Below are 18648 nucleotides of genomic sequence, written 5' to 3'. Positions count from 1 at the left end.
CTTATACGTTTGTTCGCACAGATTATCAATATGAATCTATTATTAAAACAATTGAAAATAAACAGTGGAAGGTGAGCCAAACCCCCACGCCCCCAACCGCATACGGACTTAACTATCCAACTCTTAAACATATCACTTATGCCAAGAAATTGACAAAATTGTGACTTTCAAATATTGACTTACACAAAATCTTGAACGGTTGGCGGTGGTGGATTTTTCAGAGTGAGAGGGGATGAATATATGGTCTTCAGATTAGAGTTCTTGATCCTAATGGTAGAATATATGTTATTTAATTTTCAATGAATACAGTAGGCATTTTTGGCATGAAATATAACGATTTCCTAAATTAAATTGTTCACCAGCTATAAGAATATTAAGTATGGGGCAAGTTAAAGTTGTAAAAATCGATTTTGATTTAGGATGGCAAAGATGTGGTAGCTAGAAGACTAATAGTCAATAATCAATGCATGCATTGTTTTATTATGATGTAACTGGAGTTGAACCGGGTTAAACCGTGACTCTTTGCATATTTTAATGGTTGGTTTTTTTTTTTTTAAAGTCCAGTCCAGAATGACATGGCATAATGGTTGGTTCTGATTATTTTATTCATGTGGCAAGGCTTAGGAAGCTAGGATTTAGCTCCTTTTATATAGTAGGATTGTGATATGCATAAACACATTTACTTCTAATATTTTATTTTATTTTATGCATTATAACAGATAGAATCAATATTAACTGATGTCAAAATATTAGATAAAGTTAGTATTAACTGTTAACTAATGTCAAATTGTTAGATAAAGTTAGTATTATAGATGTTTTATATAATGAGAAAATTATTGTTACAAATGATGATAACTTAGTTTGATAATTATTTTAATATACTAAGTTCACTAATAATATATTATTAGATTTTGGTTTTTTTTATTCATATAATAAATTTAGCAAGGTTTTACTTTTGAAGTTTAATTTCTCTTTTTATTCTATACATTTATTTTTTATTTTTTTAAATTTGAATGAATATTAAATTATATTCATCATAAACATCAAGTGCAACTTAAATCAAATTCAGTCTTAGATATAAGCTTTCTACTTACAACCTCGTGCTAAACCACAATCGCAGCAACCCTTCATATCTCTTGTTGTCTGAACAACGAAGAAGACGGACGATTTCTGATACTCTTGTCAGTAATCTTGTGAAGGTTCCCAGCAGAGGTGTGAGGCTCTCCATGTAGTCTCTTGTTCCTCTCAGTCCATAAATTTAAGACTTTGAAGCTTGGAGTTGTTAAAAAAAAAAGACTTTGGAGCTTAGTATTAATAATTTATAAATTAATGATAATGAGAAACCATATAAATTATGAGTAGAAAGAAATGTATTTGCCGCTGAAAACCCGAGCAAGAACTCTGTTTTCAGGAACTAGAAGAGTTGATGCAACTAGGTATCCTGTATTGAGCTATAGAAGAATCCAGGGAGATGAAAAAACCCATAAGAGCGTCAAACGATCCTTGTTGTACAACCTAATCTCTAGAGAACAAGAAATAACAAAGAACAAAGGAACCACCATTGAACAAGGACCCTTGACATTTCTTCTCGCAATTCCAAAACAGAGGTTTAGAGATTCTTCAGTTCTCTTAGCTTTGCGGATTTCATTTTCTAGTAACAATGTAATCTATAAGTTTAAAAACCTTGAAAACAAAATATTTTTAAACAGGTAGAGGAATACAAAATTGCTAAAAGAAAACAGGAATTAAATCCATGTATGAGAAAAAAAATACAAATAATAACACACAAGAAACCAAAACATAAATTGATAGAATTACACAACTTTTGCTTGGTTTTGTGCAAGAACAGAGACAGATAACCAAATAGCACTTTTAAACATACAAACACACAAATTACTTATCGCATTCACAAGAGCAGATCTGGGATTTCAACTTGTTCAGAAGAAGAAGCTACTTCACTTCGCCGTCGTGATCGATGCTTCCCGCTAGTTCTCTCCCCATTCTTCTTTTTCTTTTTCTTCTTCTCTGAGTTCTGCGGTTTTTCTATTCTCGAGGTCTCTTCCTCCTGCACTACTAGATTTGAATTCCCTTCGCATTTCTCCCTCTCTTTTCCCTTTTTATTCACCAGAAGAGCGCTCTGAATATCTCGAGACAGAGATTCATCGTCAGTTACACTCTCCTGTTTCGTTTTCGCTTGGGAAGTAGTGATTCTTGATTCACCTCCCTCGTCCAGTTTCACCACTACAGGCCTCGATTTACGGTGTTTCGCCTTTCTCTTTGGATCCAATGGATCCAGCAATATTTCGCTTGCTAAATCATTAGCCGGAGGGTAATCGTTTGGTGTGCCGTTGCTATCCGGATCGTTCTTTTCAGAAGTAAGGTAATACATGCCATGCCGTTTGCGGTGTTCAGCTAGCAGAGATGAAGATTCTTTAGGTGGAAGAGATGTCGATGACGAGGCTTCTTGTTGATCTCTGATTCTGAGATTGGAGACAGAGAAGGTGATCTTGTCCGTGCATGAAACCGAATCCGATTCCACTGGTTTAAGAAATTTCCCACAGATCTCTTCCAGGTCCCCAAGATTCTCTTCCAGCTCTAACCCATCCGGTACGCAAACTTTTTCCCGTGCATTTGCAGAAATGGGGCCGAGCTCTTCTGAGAACGCATCTTCCATGAATGCTGTGACTCTACAAGCTTCTGCTTCGTTGTCTTGAAGGTTTACTTTCTTAGCTATATCTTGCTTTGCCATACCAATGAATCCTAAAACGTTCTTAGCTCTCTCCTGCACTTCGACATCATAGGCTCCAGATAACGGCCATACACCAATCTCAATCACATTCACTAAATTCAATATAGATTCATAAACCGTTGATGAAGAGCCGGAACTAGATTCCTGGGCGGAGAAGTAAGACCTGAGACAGAAGACAAGAACTTTGAAAACTGAGTGTATGTATATAGCTCTTATGTAAGGAGGCAAGAGATCAGTGCGTGGTTGTACAAGCGCCTCCACGAGTTCATATGGATTCTTAGCGAACTCAACGTATTCACCTGAAACCCACGAAGCTGCGGATAATATCGGGTGCAGGAACATGTTACCGAGCAATGCAGGATCAATCAGAAGTGCCCAAGAAACACGAACTAGCTGCGGTCTAGCATCTCTGACCCTCATGCCAATATCAATCAACTGATGCTCAATCTCTTCCCCTCTTTGACAATGTGGGATTCTAGCCATTTCACCAAGAAGAGACACATACCAATCAAAGTCAACTATGATCTCATATGCATTCCTCGAGCAGACAGACAAGACAGAAATAATAATCTCGTTGCAGAACAAAGGGTCTGATTTGAGTGCATAGTTCATAAGAATCCTGGAGATCTCCGACACGTTATCCTCAGTCACCATTGCCATTAAAAGATGCAAGGCCTCCAGTTTAACGTTCGGATCCTCATCGCTCAGAGCCTTAACGACAGCCTCTTTGTTCTCCAAAACCGCCCACAGGTGCTTTGGAGCAGCAATAGACAAGGCATGTAGACCGAGATACTTAAGATTCGGATCATCCTCCACTAGAAACTCCCTGATCTTTGCAACAGCAAGTTTCACAGCTGCTTCGTGGTCGCTCAAGCTACTCACCACGGTCCTAACACACTCAAAAACCAGAGATTTCGCAACTGTCCTCTTCATATGTTCACAGATCGGCTCAGCCACTTTCCTACCCAACCTCGGCTCAACCGAGGCCAACTTAGAAAATATTTTAAGAAGTTTAATCAGAACCCAGTTGTTCCTAGAGTCAACCAGTATCTTAAAGAACTCAGGAGCTAGTGGAAGACAAGAGGTAGGATCTTTACTGGCGAGCTCACAGAACACTCCAACGACGGCAGAGAGAATCTGCGGATCAGAGGTTTCAAGATTCTCGACAAGACGCTTGAAACACACCTTAACAGCATCAGGATACTTGTCGAACACTCTCAAAACCACACCAGTCGCTTTCTTCCTGACGAAAGACTTGCTACTACCCAAGAGAGTAAACACCTCAGGAGACAAATCCCTAGCTAAGTCACGAGTTCCAATCCTAGACAAACACTCCAGAGCTAGACTAACCTCGTACTCGTTGACACTGTTCAGATCCTTCCGCAACTGGTTCGTGATCAGAAGCAGAACCGATGTCTGGTCGTGAAAGGATTGAGTAATCGCTTGATAACCGATCCTCTTGTGGTGGAATCGAGAAGAGGAGACGACTTCGAGGGCGTGGAAAGCCGCCCACGACATGTCAACGCCGTGGATGGCGGCGAGGTAAGAGAGCTTGTGAAGGGCGGTGGATTTAGTGGAGAGATCTGTGGCTTTAATCTCGCGGCGGATTTCTTCTAAGGCTCTGGAGATGAAAGATGAGTCTCCGAGGAGTTGGAGACGAAAGCCTTTGATCAGATCCTCGAGGCTTCGCTGGAACAGGTTGTCCATCAGATTGATTCTCGTGGGTGAAGTGCTTTTGATCAGATCTCGGAAGGAGGCATGAATTCATCAGATTCAAGGGCTTTTCAACAGAATTGCGTCTTTATTATGAAAGCAAGATTTGTGCCGATCAAGGAAAACCAATATAGTCTTTCAAAAAAAAAACATAAGAAAAAAATTGTGACTAAAGAGGGGGTTATTGAAAGATGAATTTGTACAGAGTTAGTGAATTTTAAGAGTTGATAGATTTTAAAAGTTATGTGGAATGTGAAAATTTATATCACAAGGTTACATATGATATTTTTATTTCAGATTCCCGTAAGAACATAGTGGTTCTTACCTAAAGCTTTAAACCTAGTTGAGTCACAGCTCTGATAATGAAAGACAAAAAGAAATATAAAAAAAAATTTGATTGATTCCGGACTGAACCTTATATAAGGCTAAAGAAAAAACGCAACATGTTACCTTTTCACACGCATCTGAGATTATTTTGGGAAAACTGCATGACAATATATATAATATCTTAGCCTAAGCTATGTTAGAGCACAATTAACGGCAGTTTTTAAAGGGATCCTTAAGTGTTTTTATGACGTGGGCCCTACAAATGGGCTTAGAATCGCTTACGGAAACTATCAAATAAGGATCGATTTTTGTATGGTTTTTCATTGTTTGCGGGCCCCACCAACACGTGGCGGCCCGCAATCGATCACCTTTTTAATTTAAAAACAAAAAAAAACAAAAAAACAAAAACAAATTTACCTAAGAAACCGTGTACACGGTTTTACCGTTAATGATGGTCTTATGGATATAAACTTAATTTCCTAGTATGTTATGGCAGCATGTATACGTTCTCAAATTTCCCTTTTTATCTTCTTTACTAGGATCGGCCCGCCCTACGGGCGGGATATACTTTACTTGTGATTTAAGTTATTATTTTTTAAATAATTTTGTGGTTTGTGTTTTAGATTTGCATTTGCTAGAGGTGTGTATGAGATATACTATTTTATTAATTTAAGTTGTTGTTAGTTTGTAAGTAATTTTTTTTTTGACTTTTTGTTTCTATGGCATCACCACGATTGAGTTGTTATGTCATTTTTAGTTGAATTTCTATCTAACAACTAATATATATGACTTTTTTTTTAGGTTTTCGCCAGCCATAAGGCCTTTGAATAATTTTCCAAAAAGAAAATCTAACCTTTAGTGAGAAACTGGCAATCGAAACATTAGCCATCCAATTGGGTTGGAAATGGCGTTCTTGGGTTGGGAATGTTGTTCCTGGTGTCCATCGGTCTTATTTCTTAAGTTTATTATTGGATGATACTTTGTTTTGGTAAAATAAGTTCTACTGTTTGTTAGGAACAAATATGAACATCTATATATGGACCATTCGAGATTTGATACCAAAATGTTTTTGTTGTCAATATTTAGAGGAACCATTGGCAGAAATGGTTACTATTTGTATTTTCATTACCGAAATACTAAAAATTTTACATGGTTTGCAGAGATTTTGAATCTATTTATATAGCGTAAACTATGTATTTATTTTGCATACATCTATTTAAATACATCTATTTAGATACAATAATTTTAATCTCTTGTTTATATCATTAAATTATTTTTCCATTTTTTATTTTTACTGTTTATATATATATATATTTTTTTTTTTTTCATTTTTTTTTATAATGTGTAAATTAGTTGTTGTCTTTTTTATCTAATTAGTTTTTCTTGGCTTAACTTTAATGATTAAAATATGAAAAAGTTTAATCTTTTATTTAGTTATGGGACCTGATAAAACATGAAAAGATAACAATGTTATTGTGTTATTGTGTTTGTCAACATGTTATTATATTTTACGAATTGGTTTTCTTCTAAAATTTTCAAGCGAAGTTCAGAAGAACTAATATCTGCTTCAAGATGAAGTTCTTTACTGCATCCTCTAAATAAAACAATTTAAACGATTGACCAAGTGTTTAATATTAGAAAAGTATTCACATTCCGCGTGTTTATCTGAATTCTTTATGATATTTAATTACTAAAAACTTAAAGAAAAAACAACATCAAAAGCATGAAACTTAACCAACTACGGGCGTGCGAGTCAATAAACTAATAGTATAATTTTTTAAAAGTGTTTAAATTTTTTTTGAAAATTGATTATATGACACCAACAAAATTTATTAACTCAGTTGGCTTAATCAATTGGTTTAATTAATGAATTAGTTAAATTTTGAACCAAGCTTTCTCAAAATTTCTTGTAGCAGAAGCATTCTCTGTTTTTTTTTTTTATATATAAAACTGTAATGACTTGTTTATCTAACCAATCGGTTTAGTTAATGAATTAGTTAACTTTTAAATCAAAGCATTTCTCTGTAATTTTAACTGTATGTGTATACGTGTGCCTACATAGCTAATTATTATCATTTTTGTCAAAACATAGCTAATTATTTATACCTTTTTCTATATAAATAACATAGATTAGTGTAAAATGTACTGATGTAAATGCATGGTATTGGTACATGTCACACTCTATCTTAGTATCTTGCCTCTTTGTATTCGTTTAGAGTTTAGACTATGTGTATATAAGTTTCTAGTGAATTTTTATTATATCATAAATGGATAAAGCTGAAAATTGTTCCATCATTTATGTTTCGAGATATTTTTGTAGACACTTATTTTATTTTACTTTTTTTTTATAATTAGAGTAGAATGAAAATGAAAACTTTCGAAAGTAAAAAATATATATAAATTAAATTGACCATATAAAATAATAAAAATAATAAAATGAAAATAGTGGAAGATCTATTATAATAAAACACTGTTTCTTCCCTTCAACTGAGAGTAAAATTTACATTTCTAAATGTTAACCAAAATTTAAATAGTTTTTCCTTAGTAATAATATAAAGGATAAACTATTAGTATATTTTCAAAAAAAATGTTTATTATTTCAGTAAAAAAAAGAGCAAGAAAAAAGACAAAGCTCTCTTTTTCTCTATTATATTTGCATCTCTTGTTCTTCCAATTATGAAGCATGTCTGATAGATCTCTCTGTGTTTTCTCAAACATTATTTTGTCAATCCCATTATTTTTCGAGAATCTGCGAGCATCCCAATCTGAGAATCACACAAACATATTGAATCATATACGTTTGCTTTTTTGGCTACTCTTGAAATATCACAATGAAACCAATTTGGTATATGAGAATTTATATAATGTACAGGTTGACACATACTTGAGAGCTTCATAGCCAATTGTACCCATGACACTTCTAATACCATAGCTTGTTTCTCCCTTGGACAGTTCCTTGCTAAACCAAAGTCTGGAAAATTTCCATTGTAGTCATAGACTGTCATCAAAAACAACCTAGTACCTTTCTAAGTCCATTCAAACAGAACTGAGACTTCGGAAAGAGGGTTTATACCGGTTCGAGCAAGATCTTAGAGGCCTTGATGTCTCGGTATATGACTTTAACAGTGTTGCCATGAAGGAATGCGAGCTCTTTAGCTGCATCAAGAGAAACATTAACACATAAGGTCCACAAGAGAGGCTTTAACTGCACATCATCTGCTTCAACACCACTGAGACATAAGAACGAACAACCTCCTGATAGTTTCAATAAAATCTATATTTATGAATTCACTTGTGAACAGATGGTCCTCAAAACTACCCTTATGCATAAAATCGTACAAAAGAGGCTGTTGTTCATCTTCCAAGCAATAACCAATTAGTTTAACTAAGTTCTGGTGACTTTAACTGCCCCAAGTAGTTGATCTCGCTGACCTCACAACAAAAGACACAGAACAGGTCAGAGAATCAAACAATGGAAATTTGAGATTGGAGTGACATAACAGTAAGGACAATGTCGTGTGTACCAGCCATTCTCGGTGACCTTGAAATCCATCAGGGTTAAGACACTCGACAGGAACTACAATACCAGTGATGGATTTAGTGACGACAGTTTCATTACAATATACAAAATGGATAACACAAAATTAACTCAAGCTACAAAAATCATCACAATTTGCAAAAGGGATCAGGGAAAAATATTTGGATCAAATCTTTTTTTTTTTAAGTCATATGGATTCAGGACGACAGGAACTTTTAAAGCACTTAAACTGGTGGGATAGCTCTGTCTATGAACAAAAGGCGGAGCTAGAGATGAGATTACAGAAACTTGTTTGTAAAACAATTACTTTGTAATGTAGATTCATGAAGGCTGGAATGTTTAAAAGATTAAACCGGTGTGTTTATTAACTAAAGGCGGGGTGAAAGAAAATACCTGAGAATTCAGCAGGATCATAACCACTCCCTTGAGGTCTCCATTACGGCGGAGATTCCTGGACTCCCAGAAACGGATCAACTGAACAGTGGAGGAGGAGCGGTCAGCCTGCATATCTGAGAGGAAGACGGAAACGTTAGCCCTAAATCACAGACTTAACTGGTTGGGTTAAAGGAAAGAGAAGATGATTATCAAAGCAGGAGTGCGCTAACCTTTTTATATTAGAATCTCCACTCTCATTGAATGAAGATCATGAATGAAATATTAATTGAGGGTTTTAAGGGTATTAATCTGTAACTGATATCTTTGTGATGAAGAAGATGATGGAAGATCGCTGAAGAGGCGAAGAAGAACACGGGTATAACCCTAGACGCAACTCAGTGTTAAATGAAACGCAGCGCATTGACCTCCTTGGACACGTGTCGTCGCGTGAGACTTCCTATTTCTGACGTGTCGTCCTTGCTGGCAGCATCAGGAGTGATTGAAAGTCTATTTTATATATAAAGATTTTTTAGACATGGCAGCATGCATTCACCGTCACCGGTCCAGCATTGTTATTTCTAACCACCAACAAAAACTTATTGGTTGAAATTCTCTTCTTGAATACGAATGTGAATCGGGAATCGTGACTTCGCCATGCAGTCAATGTGGTGTCGTCTTACTCCCGCCTCTCAGTTTCATATCTCAGAAACCTCCTCCTTCTCTCACCGCACAAGATTTGGAACTCTGTCTTCTTCTCTCACCGCCGTGAACCCAACCGGTTTGCGTCCTGGATCTTGTACATCTTAGATAATAGATATTCACCTTTCCCTCTTTAATCTATCCAAAGTTAACTTGAGATGATATGTGAATAAAAATGAGCCACGGTTTATCTCTTACATCAATTAATTATTAATTTTAAATTGTTTTTGTTGCAGGTTTCATCGTTTGTTTAAAAAGATACCATTGTATTATTATGAAAAATATGGTTGTGATTGGTAACTCAGTGAAGTAGAAGAGACAGAGTAAAATGTAGTAATAGAGCGGAAAAGAAAAATGTAAATTAAAGTAAATGATAACAAAAAGTTGTTGCACGGATTTCACATGATAAAGATGGAGTAAATGTTTACTCTTTAAAACACTAAAAGACAAACAACTTTAGCGCAACCAATAGTAAAATATTTTCTTTTATTTTTTACCTGACTGGTTATAGAAAAGCGTAAAGCCCTATTCGTTTGCTCACCCAGGTGATCCATCTGGGTGAAGATGCAAATTGATGTTCGTTTATTGCATTATAATGCTACATCCAGATGGATCATCCAGCTGAACTTATCTCAAATTCTCACTCAAAATAAAGGTGAATCTTGATGGTGCATCTGGATGCAGATGCATCTAGTTCAGTCCAAAATAATAAATGACAAAAATGATCTTTTAATATCAAAATATTATTTTCAAACCGTAAATTCTATTTTTTTTGCATATACATTTTTTCGCTATAACCAAAAAATGTATTTTCTCGCAAAACGGAAAAACACACTTTCCCGCCAAAACCGCAAGATGCATTTTTCCGCAAAAAAAATATAAAACACACATTTTCATTAAAACACATTTTTCGGCTAAACCAGTAAAACCCACTCTTTTCGACCAAAACCCCAAAAATGCATATTCCCGCCAAAACTTCAAAATCATTTTCCGGCCAAAACCGCAAAAAGCATTTTTCCGCCAAAACCGGAAACAACGCATTTTCTCGCCAAAACAAAAAAAACGCATTTTCTCGCCAAAACCGAAAAATACAATTTTCCCGCCAAAACCAGAATTTTCCCGCCAAAACTGGAAAAGAGAAGTTTCCCGACAAAACCAAAAAATATAATTTTTCCACCAAAACCGGAAAAATGTATTTTCCCGCCAAAACCGGAAAATGTATTTTTCCGCTAAAATCAGAAAACGTATTTTCCCACCAAAACCGGAAAAACGCATTTTCCCGTCAAAACGCATTTTCCCGCCAAAACCGGAAAAACGCATTTTCCTGCCAAAACCGGAAAAATATATTTTCCCGCCAAAGCCGGAAAAATGCATTTTTCCGCCAAAACTGGAAAAATGTATTTTCCCCGCCAAAACTGGAAAAATGTATTTTCCCACCAAAATCGTGAAAAAAAAACTTTTTATGCAAAACACTTTTCCCGCCAAAACTTCAAAACACACTTTTTCCGTCCAACCCGCAAAAAACGTATTTTTCCGCCAAACCCATAAAACGTATTTTTCCGCCAAAACCATAAAAATGCACTTTTTCGCGAAAAACACATATTTCCTCAAAACCCGCAAAAATATTTTCGGCCAAAACCGGAAAAATATAAAAATGCTATTTTTCCGCCGAAACGTAAAAAATTATATTTTAGTCATTTTATTAACAAGTCCACCTAGATGCAGATGAAAGTTAAAAAATGACAAGCAAACGAACATAGTTGCATTCAGATGATTCATTTGGATGCATGGACGAAATGAAGAAACGAACAACACTCAGATGGAACAGCTGGATAAGACATCTAGATAGACCATCTGAATGCATCTTCCAGATGTACAAACGAACAGGGCCTAATACAGCTGAAAAATATTTTACTCTCAGATATTTACTCTAAGTTGACATTTCAATCACACGTTATATGTTGTAAGCCCTGTTCTAAAACGCAGCACCGAGGGCCGCGTAATCGCCGGAAAGTCGCGGTGCGGACCGGAGCCGCTGGGAGGCTGTAATCGGCCAAAAAATTGGGTATTTTTGAAAAACTTTGTTTTTTTTTCATTTAAACTCTACAAATCGAATAATATTTCATAGATTCATCAATAATTAGTACAGATCTAGCAAAAGAATTAAGAAATTACTGTAAAAACGACAAAAAAAAATAGCCGTCATGTTTAGGTTTAAGGTTGTGCACAAGAAAGGAAGAAGATGAAAGGAAAATATTCTTTTTACCCACGATGGCTACTGGATCACTTTAGATTCTACGTAATTCTATCAAGTTATCTATATTGATAAATTAAATAAAATTTTAAAAATTCTACCCCGTATAATTTCTGATTAATTTCTGATTTTCTTGTTAGGCGCTAGGTCTAACCCGACCGTCTGATTAGCGCCTAACTAGTTCTCAAACCGGGGTTGTAAGTAGGTCAAAACGCTGGACGATGAATTACAGAATTTTTTTACGCTGTAAAGTGCAATTTTCCTTATGAGATGATCTAACGGTTAGAATTCTAAGAAGGTATAGGATTGTTGGCTGGTGAAGGTCCTTTGATCTAACCAGAGCCGTACAAATGTAACAAACGTGGCTTTATAATAATGAAGCCACGTAAAGCTGACGTGGTAGTGGTCGACGTATCTTCTTATCATTTCCTCGAACGGAAGAGACAAGAACCGATTGGGAAAGATTCTTACCGTCCCGCTCTCTCCTCTTCTTTTGTCTGATAGACCCCAAATCAAGGCAGAATATCCAGAAAAAAAAAAAAAAAAGAGCTCAAAAACCCTAAAGTCTGAATAATAATTATAGAAACGAAACGACTATAGATTCTAGAAGAACGATCTGAAGCTTGAAGTTAGCTCATTTCTAGGTGGGTTCGTTGAGAAAACACCTTCTTCTTCTCGGTTTCACTTCACTAAGATTCTGTGTTCAAGTTCCAAGTAAAACGTTGATGTTGATGAAAGAAGAATCAGAAATAACATTTGCGTAATTGTTTGTAGGTGTTTAGACAAAACTGGGTGAGGAAATCTTGCAAGTATGTCGAGCAAAACACCACGGGATGTCCTAGAAGGTCTGGTTAAAGATACTTCGCTCAAATGGTTGCTTGGGAAGCAAACTTCTCTGGATGATGAAATCGAGGAGATTGAGAATTCTCCTTCCGCTGGATCGAACTGGATACCTGAGCTTTCTCCAGTGGCAAACGTGGTTATCCGCAGGTGTTCAAAGTAAGATTATTTTTGGTTTTGATGTTAATGTTAGAAAAGAACCTTTTGGTTTGGTTTCTGTATAGTGATGGGAGGAGACATTTGTTTTTGTTGCAAGAATACTTGGCGTCTCTGTAAACGAGTTGCAAGATAGTTTCAAAGAAGAGGCGTCTGGATCTGTGAAGCAGCCGTCAATGTTTCCGCGGAACTTTCTAGAGTACTGCTGTTTCAGGGCACTTGCTCTCTCTGTGGGAGTGACAGGTCATCTAAGTGATAAGACGTTTCGGCGTTTAACTTTCGACATGATGGTTGCTTGGGAGGTCCCTTCCGCTGCTAGCCAGTCATTGCTCAGTGTAAGCCACTTTTGATCTCTTCCTTTTTGCGATCTGGTTTAGACAAGACCTGATCGTCATGGAAGCAGGTTGATGGGGATCCAATCGTCGGTTTAGAAGCCTTTTCCCGGATTGCTCCAGCTGTTCCGATAATAGCTGATGTCATCATATGCGAAAACTTGTTTGGGGTGCTGGCTGCAGATGGTCTTCGGCTTCATTTCTCTGTTTATGACAAGTACTTGTATGGACTTGAAAGGTAACTAAAAAGTTCTATCTTTTTTCATGGGAAAAAGTTAGTTTTTTTTTTGAATCTGGGAGCAATGTGTAGAGCAATAAAGAAGATGAAGAGCCAGTCCGAGTCATCTCTTCTTTCTTATGTTCGATCAAAAGGAGAAAAGATTCTTGAGATCGATGGGACAGTTACTACACAGCCTGTTCTTGAACATATTGGAATGTCTACATGGCCAGGTATGCGTCAATGTGTGCAGCTTAACTTAACGAGTATTGAACTTGGGTACTGTTAAATGCAGGTCGCTTGATTCTGACTGACCATGCTCTCTATTTTGAGGCTATAAAGGTTGTCTCTTTCGACGCACCAAAGCGTTATAGCCTATCTGAAGATCTGAAACAAGTTATTAAACCCGAATTAACCGGTCCTTGGGGGACTCGGCTTTTCGACAAGGCAGTCTCTTACAAATCTATTTCCCTGTAAGGAATGACTCATCACAAAGAAGGCTCTGTTGTGTATCAGTTTCTTAGTTGACTGACTCAGTTACATGCTTTCGATGGCTCTTGTTTTTATAGACCAGAACCAGTAGTGATGGAGTTCCCGGAGCTCAAGGGCCACACACGAAGAGATTACTGGCTCGCCATAATCAGAGAGGTGTTGTATGTTCACCGGTACATGAACAAGTTCAAGATCGTCACCGGTGTGGCAAAAGATGAAGCCATCTCAAAAGCAGTGCTTGGCATTTTGCGCGTGCAAGCCATTCAAGAACTCGGTTTAACAAACCCAGTGCGTTACGAGAACCTTCTCCCCTTCAATCTCTGTGATCAGCTTCCTGGTGGAGATCATATTCTTCAGACGCTTGCAGAGATGTCGAGCTCCAGAGTGCTTGACCGGACAAACAAAGCCAAAGAAGGTAACGTTAATTACATCTTATGCAAACTGTAATCTTACAGAATTGTATGTTGATAATTCCTGTTTTTTTTAACAGGGACACTGTACCCTATCTCGGCCTCGGATATGGTTTCGCAATTGGGTTTGGTGTTTGGAACAAGCCCAAGGAGTAGTAGTCTTGTGGTAGGTGAAGTTGTGGTTGGAGATGTGAATCCATTGGAGAAAGCAGTTAAGCAATCAAGAAAGAACTATGAGAAAGTAGTTTTAGCGCAAGAGACGGTTAATGGAGTCAAAGTTGATGGAATCGACACCAATTTAGCTGTGATGAAGGTATAAAACAAAGAGATTCTAACATTTTCCTTATCCCCAACTGACTCTTGAGACTGTTTTTTTTTTCTGGCAGGAGTTGCTACTTCCAGTAATGGAAATGGGGAACTGGCTTTTGTCGTTAGCGTATTGGGACGATCCATTGAAGTCTTTTGTCTTCTGTCTCTTCTCAACGTTCATAATTTACAGGTAACATACTTTTAAATTTTTAATTTTGGTTTTTTTTTGTTCGTCTAGTTACAAGTCTCTGAAATGTAGTATTGTTTAGGGGATGGGTTGGCTATGTTTTTGCGTTTGCGTCTCTCTTCATAGCGGGTTTCATACTTCTCACAAGATGTTTCAGCAAAAGGGAGAAAGTAATGATCGAGCTGAAAGTTATGGCCCCGGCTCCTATGAACACCATGGAACAGCTTTTAGCAGTTCAGAACGCTATTTCCCAGCTAGAACAGCTAGTCCAGGATGCAAACATTGTTCTCCTCAAGCTCCGAGCTTTACTACTCTCTCTTTTCCCACAGGCAAGTGAGAAGTTTGCGGTTGCCATAGTAGCCGCCACGACTATGATGGTACTGTTGTCTTGGAACAGCTTAATCATGGTGGTGTTTCTTGAGCTGTTCACAAGATATTCACCTCCGCGGAGAGCAAGCACAGAGAGACTGATGCGGCGGCTTAGAGAGTGGTGGTTCAGCATTCCTGCCGCTCCTGTGATTCTCGAACAACAGAACAAAGATGATAACAAGAAAACCAAGTAGACGAATCAACTGTGTAGAAAAGTGTTTCGTTTAATAGTGATGTAAATATTATAGAGAAAGTACTAAACAGTGGTAAAATCATCTTGCAAAATTAACCATTTTATTCGTAGTAATAATCACACAACAAAAGTGAAGCGTCTCTTTGTCTGTCTCATCACTCTAAATCTTCTCGAGTTATGCTTACAAAGCAGCAGCATTTTGCGGCTGCTCAAGCTCAACAGGAGAAGCTGTCCGAAGAGGTTCCTGCAGCTCTGGATTTATTGGAAACAAATGGCACTGTGCGTATTGCGCCATCAATTGATCCACAAGAACTAAAGCCACCATTGCTTCCACCATCGGCACAGCTGCAACAAAACCCAAGAAACCAAGTTCAATATACTGAGTGAGAGGTCAACGTAAAATCAATTCAATTGTTTCTGGTTTATATAGCAACCTCGTGGAACAACACAGGGATCATGACGTCCACGCGCAATCATCTCTGTTTCTTGCTTATCTCTGGTCACAGTGTTCTGCTTTCTCTGCACAATGGAAGGAGAAGGCCAGTGTGTTAAATAATTAATGATCATCAAACAAACAAACATGTTATTATGTTCATAACGGTTTTCATCACAAACTTACTCCAATTGTAGATGTTGGTTTGAAGGCTACTCTCATGTTTATTATCTCACCGTTTGATATCCCTCCCTACGCAAATCCGACCAATATCAGCAAAATCTCTCAAGAGACAAGTAGTTCACTGACATGTAAAACACAAAAGACGCAACAACGAACCTGAATTCCACCGGATCGGTTTGTTTTTGTTCTTATTCTTCCGTTTTCATCGGTATAGAACTCATCATTGTGTTCAAGGCCAGTCAGAAAGGTACCTACGGGTTCATTGCGTATGATTCATTACTGCTCGACAAGGGTTTTTTCACTAACTGAATAAGAGCAAAGTTTAACTTTATATATATATACCTGAGAAGCCACTACCAAACTCAAAGCCCTTTGTTGCAGGTAAGGACATACAAGCTTTTGCCAGTTCTGCTTCAAGTTTATCGAACACCGGCGTACCAAGCCCCTGCACATAATAGTTTTAGTAATCATTCGCTTGCGTTCATGACATCAAACGCATAGATTAAAAACGGAACAGCGAGTTCCTACACGTGGAGCATTCCGGACGATGCAGGTCACAACACCACCAACAGAGTTCCCTTTAGTCCTGACAGCATCTATCGCAGCTATCATCTTTTCTGCATACTCTGGATTGGGGCACCTGACAATGTTATTTTCTATCTGCAGGAGAAACAAAATGAGGTTAAGAAAGTTACTAGAAGAACCTTAGGAAAATGATAGTGTTAAGTGTATGAAAGTCGCACCTGTTCGAGTGTCAGATTCTCGTGGTCTACCAAATCCTCTGGAAGTACAACTTGGTGGACTTGCGAGACATAGGCAAGAATCTGGAAAAGCAAAAGAAAGATATGCTAAGATGCAAGGAGAAACCAAATGTCCCTAGGGTTAAAAGAGTTTGATAGAAAATGATTGTTCGAAGGAAATGCTTCAGAAAGTAAACACACCTCAGTTCCTGCAAATTGCTTCAAGATTTTCTTGGCTAAAGCTCCAGGAGCAACTCTTCCTATGGTTTCTCTCGCTGATGATCTCCCACCACCCTTAAAAAGGACAGTTAAAAAAGTCAGTTGAGCTGAGTGATGCCTTCAAACTACAATTAAAAAAAAAAGTAACTTAGAAAAAATTATTTAAAATCAAAGGTACCTGTACAGATCTGACACCATACTTCATGTCATAAGTAGCATCAGCATGAGATGGCCTATAGGCAACTGACATCTCACTGTAATCCTGAAAATTCAATGAGTCTTATAATCTACAGAAGAAGAAAAAACTCCTATTTGATTCTGCTTTAGGCACTAACATAAGTACAAACAAGCAGTGTACTGTCTTTCCTAACGCCAATAGAGAAGTGAGAAGCTTACAAGTCCTCTTTGATCAGTGTTTGGCACAAAGACATGGATAGGTGTTCCTGTCGTCATCCCTGCATTTTTACGGATGCCAGGAGTAAGAAGAAACCAAAAATCAAAGTGAATCAGGGAAAAGCACACCTTCGGAGACACCAGAAGATATCCGGCAAGTATCAGTCTCTTTTCTAGGAGTCGTGATCCGGCTCTGACCGGGTCTCCTGATAAAGCAAAACCAAATGGATCATTTCCAGAAACATAGAGCTTTCTTCCTCAGAAACAAAAAAAAAGAAAGTAACCTACCTCCTATCAAGATCGAATTGCAAATCAGATTCAGAGAGTGGAATCCGAGGAGGACATCCATCGATTATACAGCCAACGCCTCCTCCATGAGATTCTCCAAAGGTGGAAACTCGAAAGTGAGTCCCATATGAGCTTCCAGTAGCTTGTATCTCTGCCAATTTAGACAAGCCAAAACTCATAAAGCTTATTACTTTCTATCTCTCCGTGTTCTTCTAATGGAATGTGAATCAATTTTTTAAAAAAAAGTAAAAAATAAACTAAAAGCAACGTGGGTTTCCCTAAAGGTTCAAACTTCAACAATACAGGCAAGTCTCGACGGAGGTTCGTAGATAGAGAAAACTCACGGAGGTTCTTCTTGGGTTGGGTTCGGATTGAGATCTGAACGGCGGGAGAGGAGAGACGACGGAGGTCCGGAGAAGAACCGGGTTTGGTGGATCCGAGAATGGATTTGGAGGTGAGAGAAGACGCCATGATGAGGATCGAAGCAGAAGAAAGACGAATGAGAGAGAGAGAGAGAGAGAGAGAGAGAGAGAAAGGTTAAAAAGGAGGAGTTGGTGAGGGGGTGGGGTTGGTGGGTAATGCCTAGTCGAAAGTATTGTAATGGCCTTTTCTTGTGGTCTTCTTCCCTCTGCAAACAGTGGCGGAGCTAGCATTGTAGCATGTGGGTCATTTGACCCATGTGAATTTCTGTAAAAAAAAATTGACATGCTTATATTACTGCAAAATCTGGAATTTTAGCTTATTGACACCCTTGTAAAATACATAAATTATCAGTTTGACCCCTGTAAGAGGATTTTCTCCCTCCGCCACTGTCTGCAAATCCAATCCTCCACCTACCAACACTAACCCAGACGACATGAACCAAACTACCCAAACCCATTAAAATCTATTTTCTTTTTGTTCAAATCTCAAAATTCAATCAATTCTGAAACCGAACAAAATCAAACCATGATAAGTTTTGGTTATCTTCGGTTCTCGTTTATTTTCCAACTCCACAGCAAACTGCAACCTATAAACAAATATCTCATCCAATCGATTTCATTACAAATTATGTTTTTTTAGCACCATCATCTTTAGTTACCCCGTCAAGTGAACATAGACATTGCATTTACGATAAATTTAATAGATACTACTAGATTTTAACACGCAATCCGTGCTGATATTTTTTTTCATTTAATCAAATGTATATGATATTAATACACATGTTTTAAATATATAATTTCAATTTAATC

General features: G+C 37.5%; 4 protein-coding genes across 9 annotated transcripts; 1 reads left to right on the top strand and 3 right to left on the bottom strand.

Annotated features, from left to right (window-relative positions):
• Positions 1 to 1670: 1670 nt before the first annotated feature.
• Positions 1671 to 4634, bottom strand: LOC106376405 (AP-3 complex subunit delta-like). The gene has a single exon (XM_048779603.1). It carries the CDS (start codon positions 4454 to 4456, stop codon positions 1907 to 1909), a length of 2550 nt encoding a protein of 849 aa, XP_048635560.1. The 5' UTR covers positions 4457 to 4634; the 3' UTR covers positions 1671 to 1906.
• A 2615-nt stretch (positions 4635 to 7249) lies between these two features.
• Positions 7250 to 9190, bottom strand: LOC125608942. Of its 5 annotated transcripts, XR_007339499.1 has the most exons (7): positions 8933 to 9115; positions 8721 to 8836; positions 8314 to 8366; positions 8109 to 8216; positions 7863 to 7945; positions 7674 to 7760; positions 7250 to 7554 (listed from the first exon to the last, which is right to left on the bottom strand). XR_007339499.1 is itself a non-coding variant. In XM_048779602.1 (5 exons), the coding sequence occupies exons 2-5, from the start codon at positions 8832 to 8834 to the stop codon at positions 7524 to 7526; spliced, it is 315 nt and encodes a 104-aa protein (XP_048635559.1). In that variant the 5' UTR covers positions 8835 to 8836; positions 8933 to 9136; the 3' UTR covers positions 7250 to 7523. The 5 variants fall into 5 exon arrangements, 2 of the variants coding, with proteins under 2 accessions (XP_048635559.1, XP_048635558.1); XR_007339500.1 differs by lacking the exon at positions 8109 to 8216 and having other exon boundaries at positions 8933 to 9142; XR_007339498.1 differs by having other exon boundaries at positions 7863 to 8216.
• Positions 9191 to 12087: 2897 nt separating this feature from the next.
• Positions 12088 to 15302, top strand: LOC125608940. Of its 2 annotated transcripts, none has more exons than XM_048779599.1 (10): positions 12088 to 12299; positions 12430 to 12654; positions 12752 to 12986; positions 13055 to 13221; positions 13294 to 13433; positions 13496 to 13673; positions 13770 to 14107; positions 14183 to 14415; positions 14489 to 14601; positions 14681 to 15302. In XM_048779599.1, exons 2-10 carry the CDS (start codon positions 12467 to 12469, stop codon positions 15159 to 15161), a joined length of 2073 nt encoding a protein of 690 aa, XP_048635556.1. In that variant the 5' UTR covers positions 12088 to 12299; positions 12430 to 12466; the 3' UTR covers positions 15162 to 15302. The 2 variants fall into 2 exon arrangements, with proteins under 2 accessions (XP_048635556.1, XP_048635555.1); XM_048779598.1 differs by having other exon boundaries at positions 13052 to 13221.
• On the bottom strand, positions 15172 to 18051 carry LOC125608941 (chorismate synthase, chloroplastic-like). Its single transcript, XM_048779600.1, has 13 exons — positions 17761 to 18051; positions 17417 to 17567; positions 17258 to 17334; positions 17132 to 17190; positions 16914 to 16997; positions 16718 to 16810; positions 16520 to 16600; positions 16305 to 16436; positions 16119 to 16221; positions 15933 to 16027; positions 15780 to 15845; positions 15595 to 15679; positions 15172 to 15505 (listed from the first exon to the last, which is right to left on the bottom strand). The coding sequence occupies exons 1-13, from the start codon at positions 17885 to 17887 to the stop codon at positions 15342 to 15344; spliced, it is 1317 nt and encodes a 438-aa protein (XP_048635557.1). The 5' UTR covers positions 17888 to 18051; the 3' UTR covers positions 15172 to 15341.
• Positions 18052 to 18648: the final 597 nt, after the last annotated feature.

The sequence above is a fragment of the Brassica napus genome, chromosome A5 (genome assembly GCF_020379485.1).
Source record: "Brassica napus cultivar Da-Ae chromosome A5, Da-Ae, whole genome shotgun sequence".
NCBI classification, from domain to species: Eukaryota; Viridiplantae; Streptophyta; class Magnoliopsida; order Brassicales; family Brassicaceae; genus Brassica; species Brassica napus.
This window is presented reverse-complemented; position numbering and strand designations above follow the sequence as displayed.

Bases quoted from the DNA above. Each gene is read 5' to 3' on its own strand.
- LOC125608942 (XM_048779601.1), bottom strand. From the start codon at position 8,834: ATGCAGGCTGACCGCTCCTCCTCCACTGTTCAGTTGATCCGTTTCTGG. The intron at 7,946-8,720 runs GTATTTTCTTTC...CTCTTGATGCAG, and splicing joins TGATCCTGCTGAATTCTCAG to CTAAAGAGCTCGCATTCCTT. The intron at 7,761-7,862 runs GTATAAACCCTC...GAAATTTTCCAG, and splicing joins CTAAGATCTTGCTCGAACCG to ACTTTGGTTTAGCAAGGAAC.
- LOC125608941 (XM_048779600.1), bottom strand. From the start codon at position 17,887: ATGGCGTCTTCTCTCACCTCCAAATCCATTCTCGGATCCACCAAACCC. The intron at 16,998-17,131 runs GTAAGCTTCTCA...TTGAATTTTCAG, and splicing joins ACACTGATCAAAGAGGACTT to GATTACAGTGAGATGTCAGT. The intron at 15,680-15,779 runs GTAAGTTTGTGA...TCCATTGTGCAG, and splicing joins AACCAACATCTACAATTGGA to AGAAAGCAGAACACTGTGAC.
- LOC125608940 (XM_048779598.1), top strand. From the start codon at position 12,467: ATGTCGAGCAAAACACCACGGGATGTCCTAGAAGGTCTGGTTAAAGAT. The intron at 13,222-13,293 runs GTAACTAAAAAG...AGCAATGTGTAG, and splicing joins TACTTGTATGGACTTGAAAG to AGCAATAAAGAAGATGAAGA. The intron at 13,434-13,495 runs GTATGCGTCAAT...TGTTAAATGCAG, and splicing joins TGGAATGTCTACATGGCCAG to GTCGCTTGATTCTGACTGAC.
- LOC106376405 (XM_048779603.1), bottom strand. From the start codon at position 4,456: ATGGACAACCTGTTCCAGCGAAGCCTCGAGGATCTGATCAAAGGCTTT.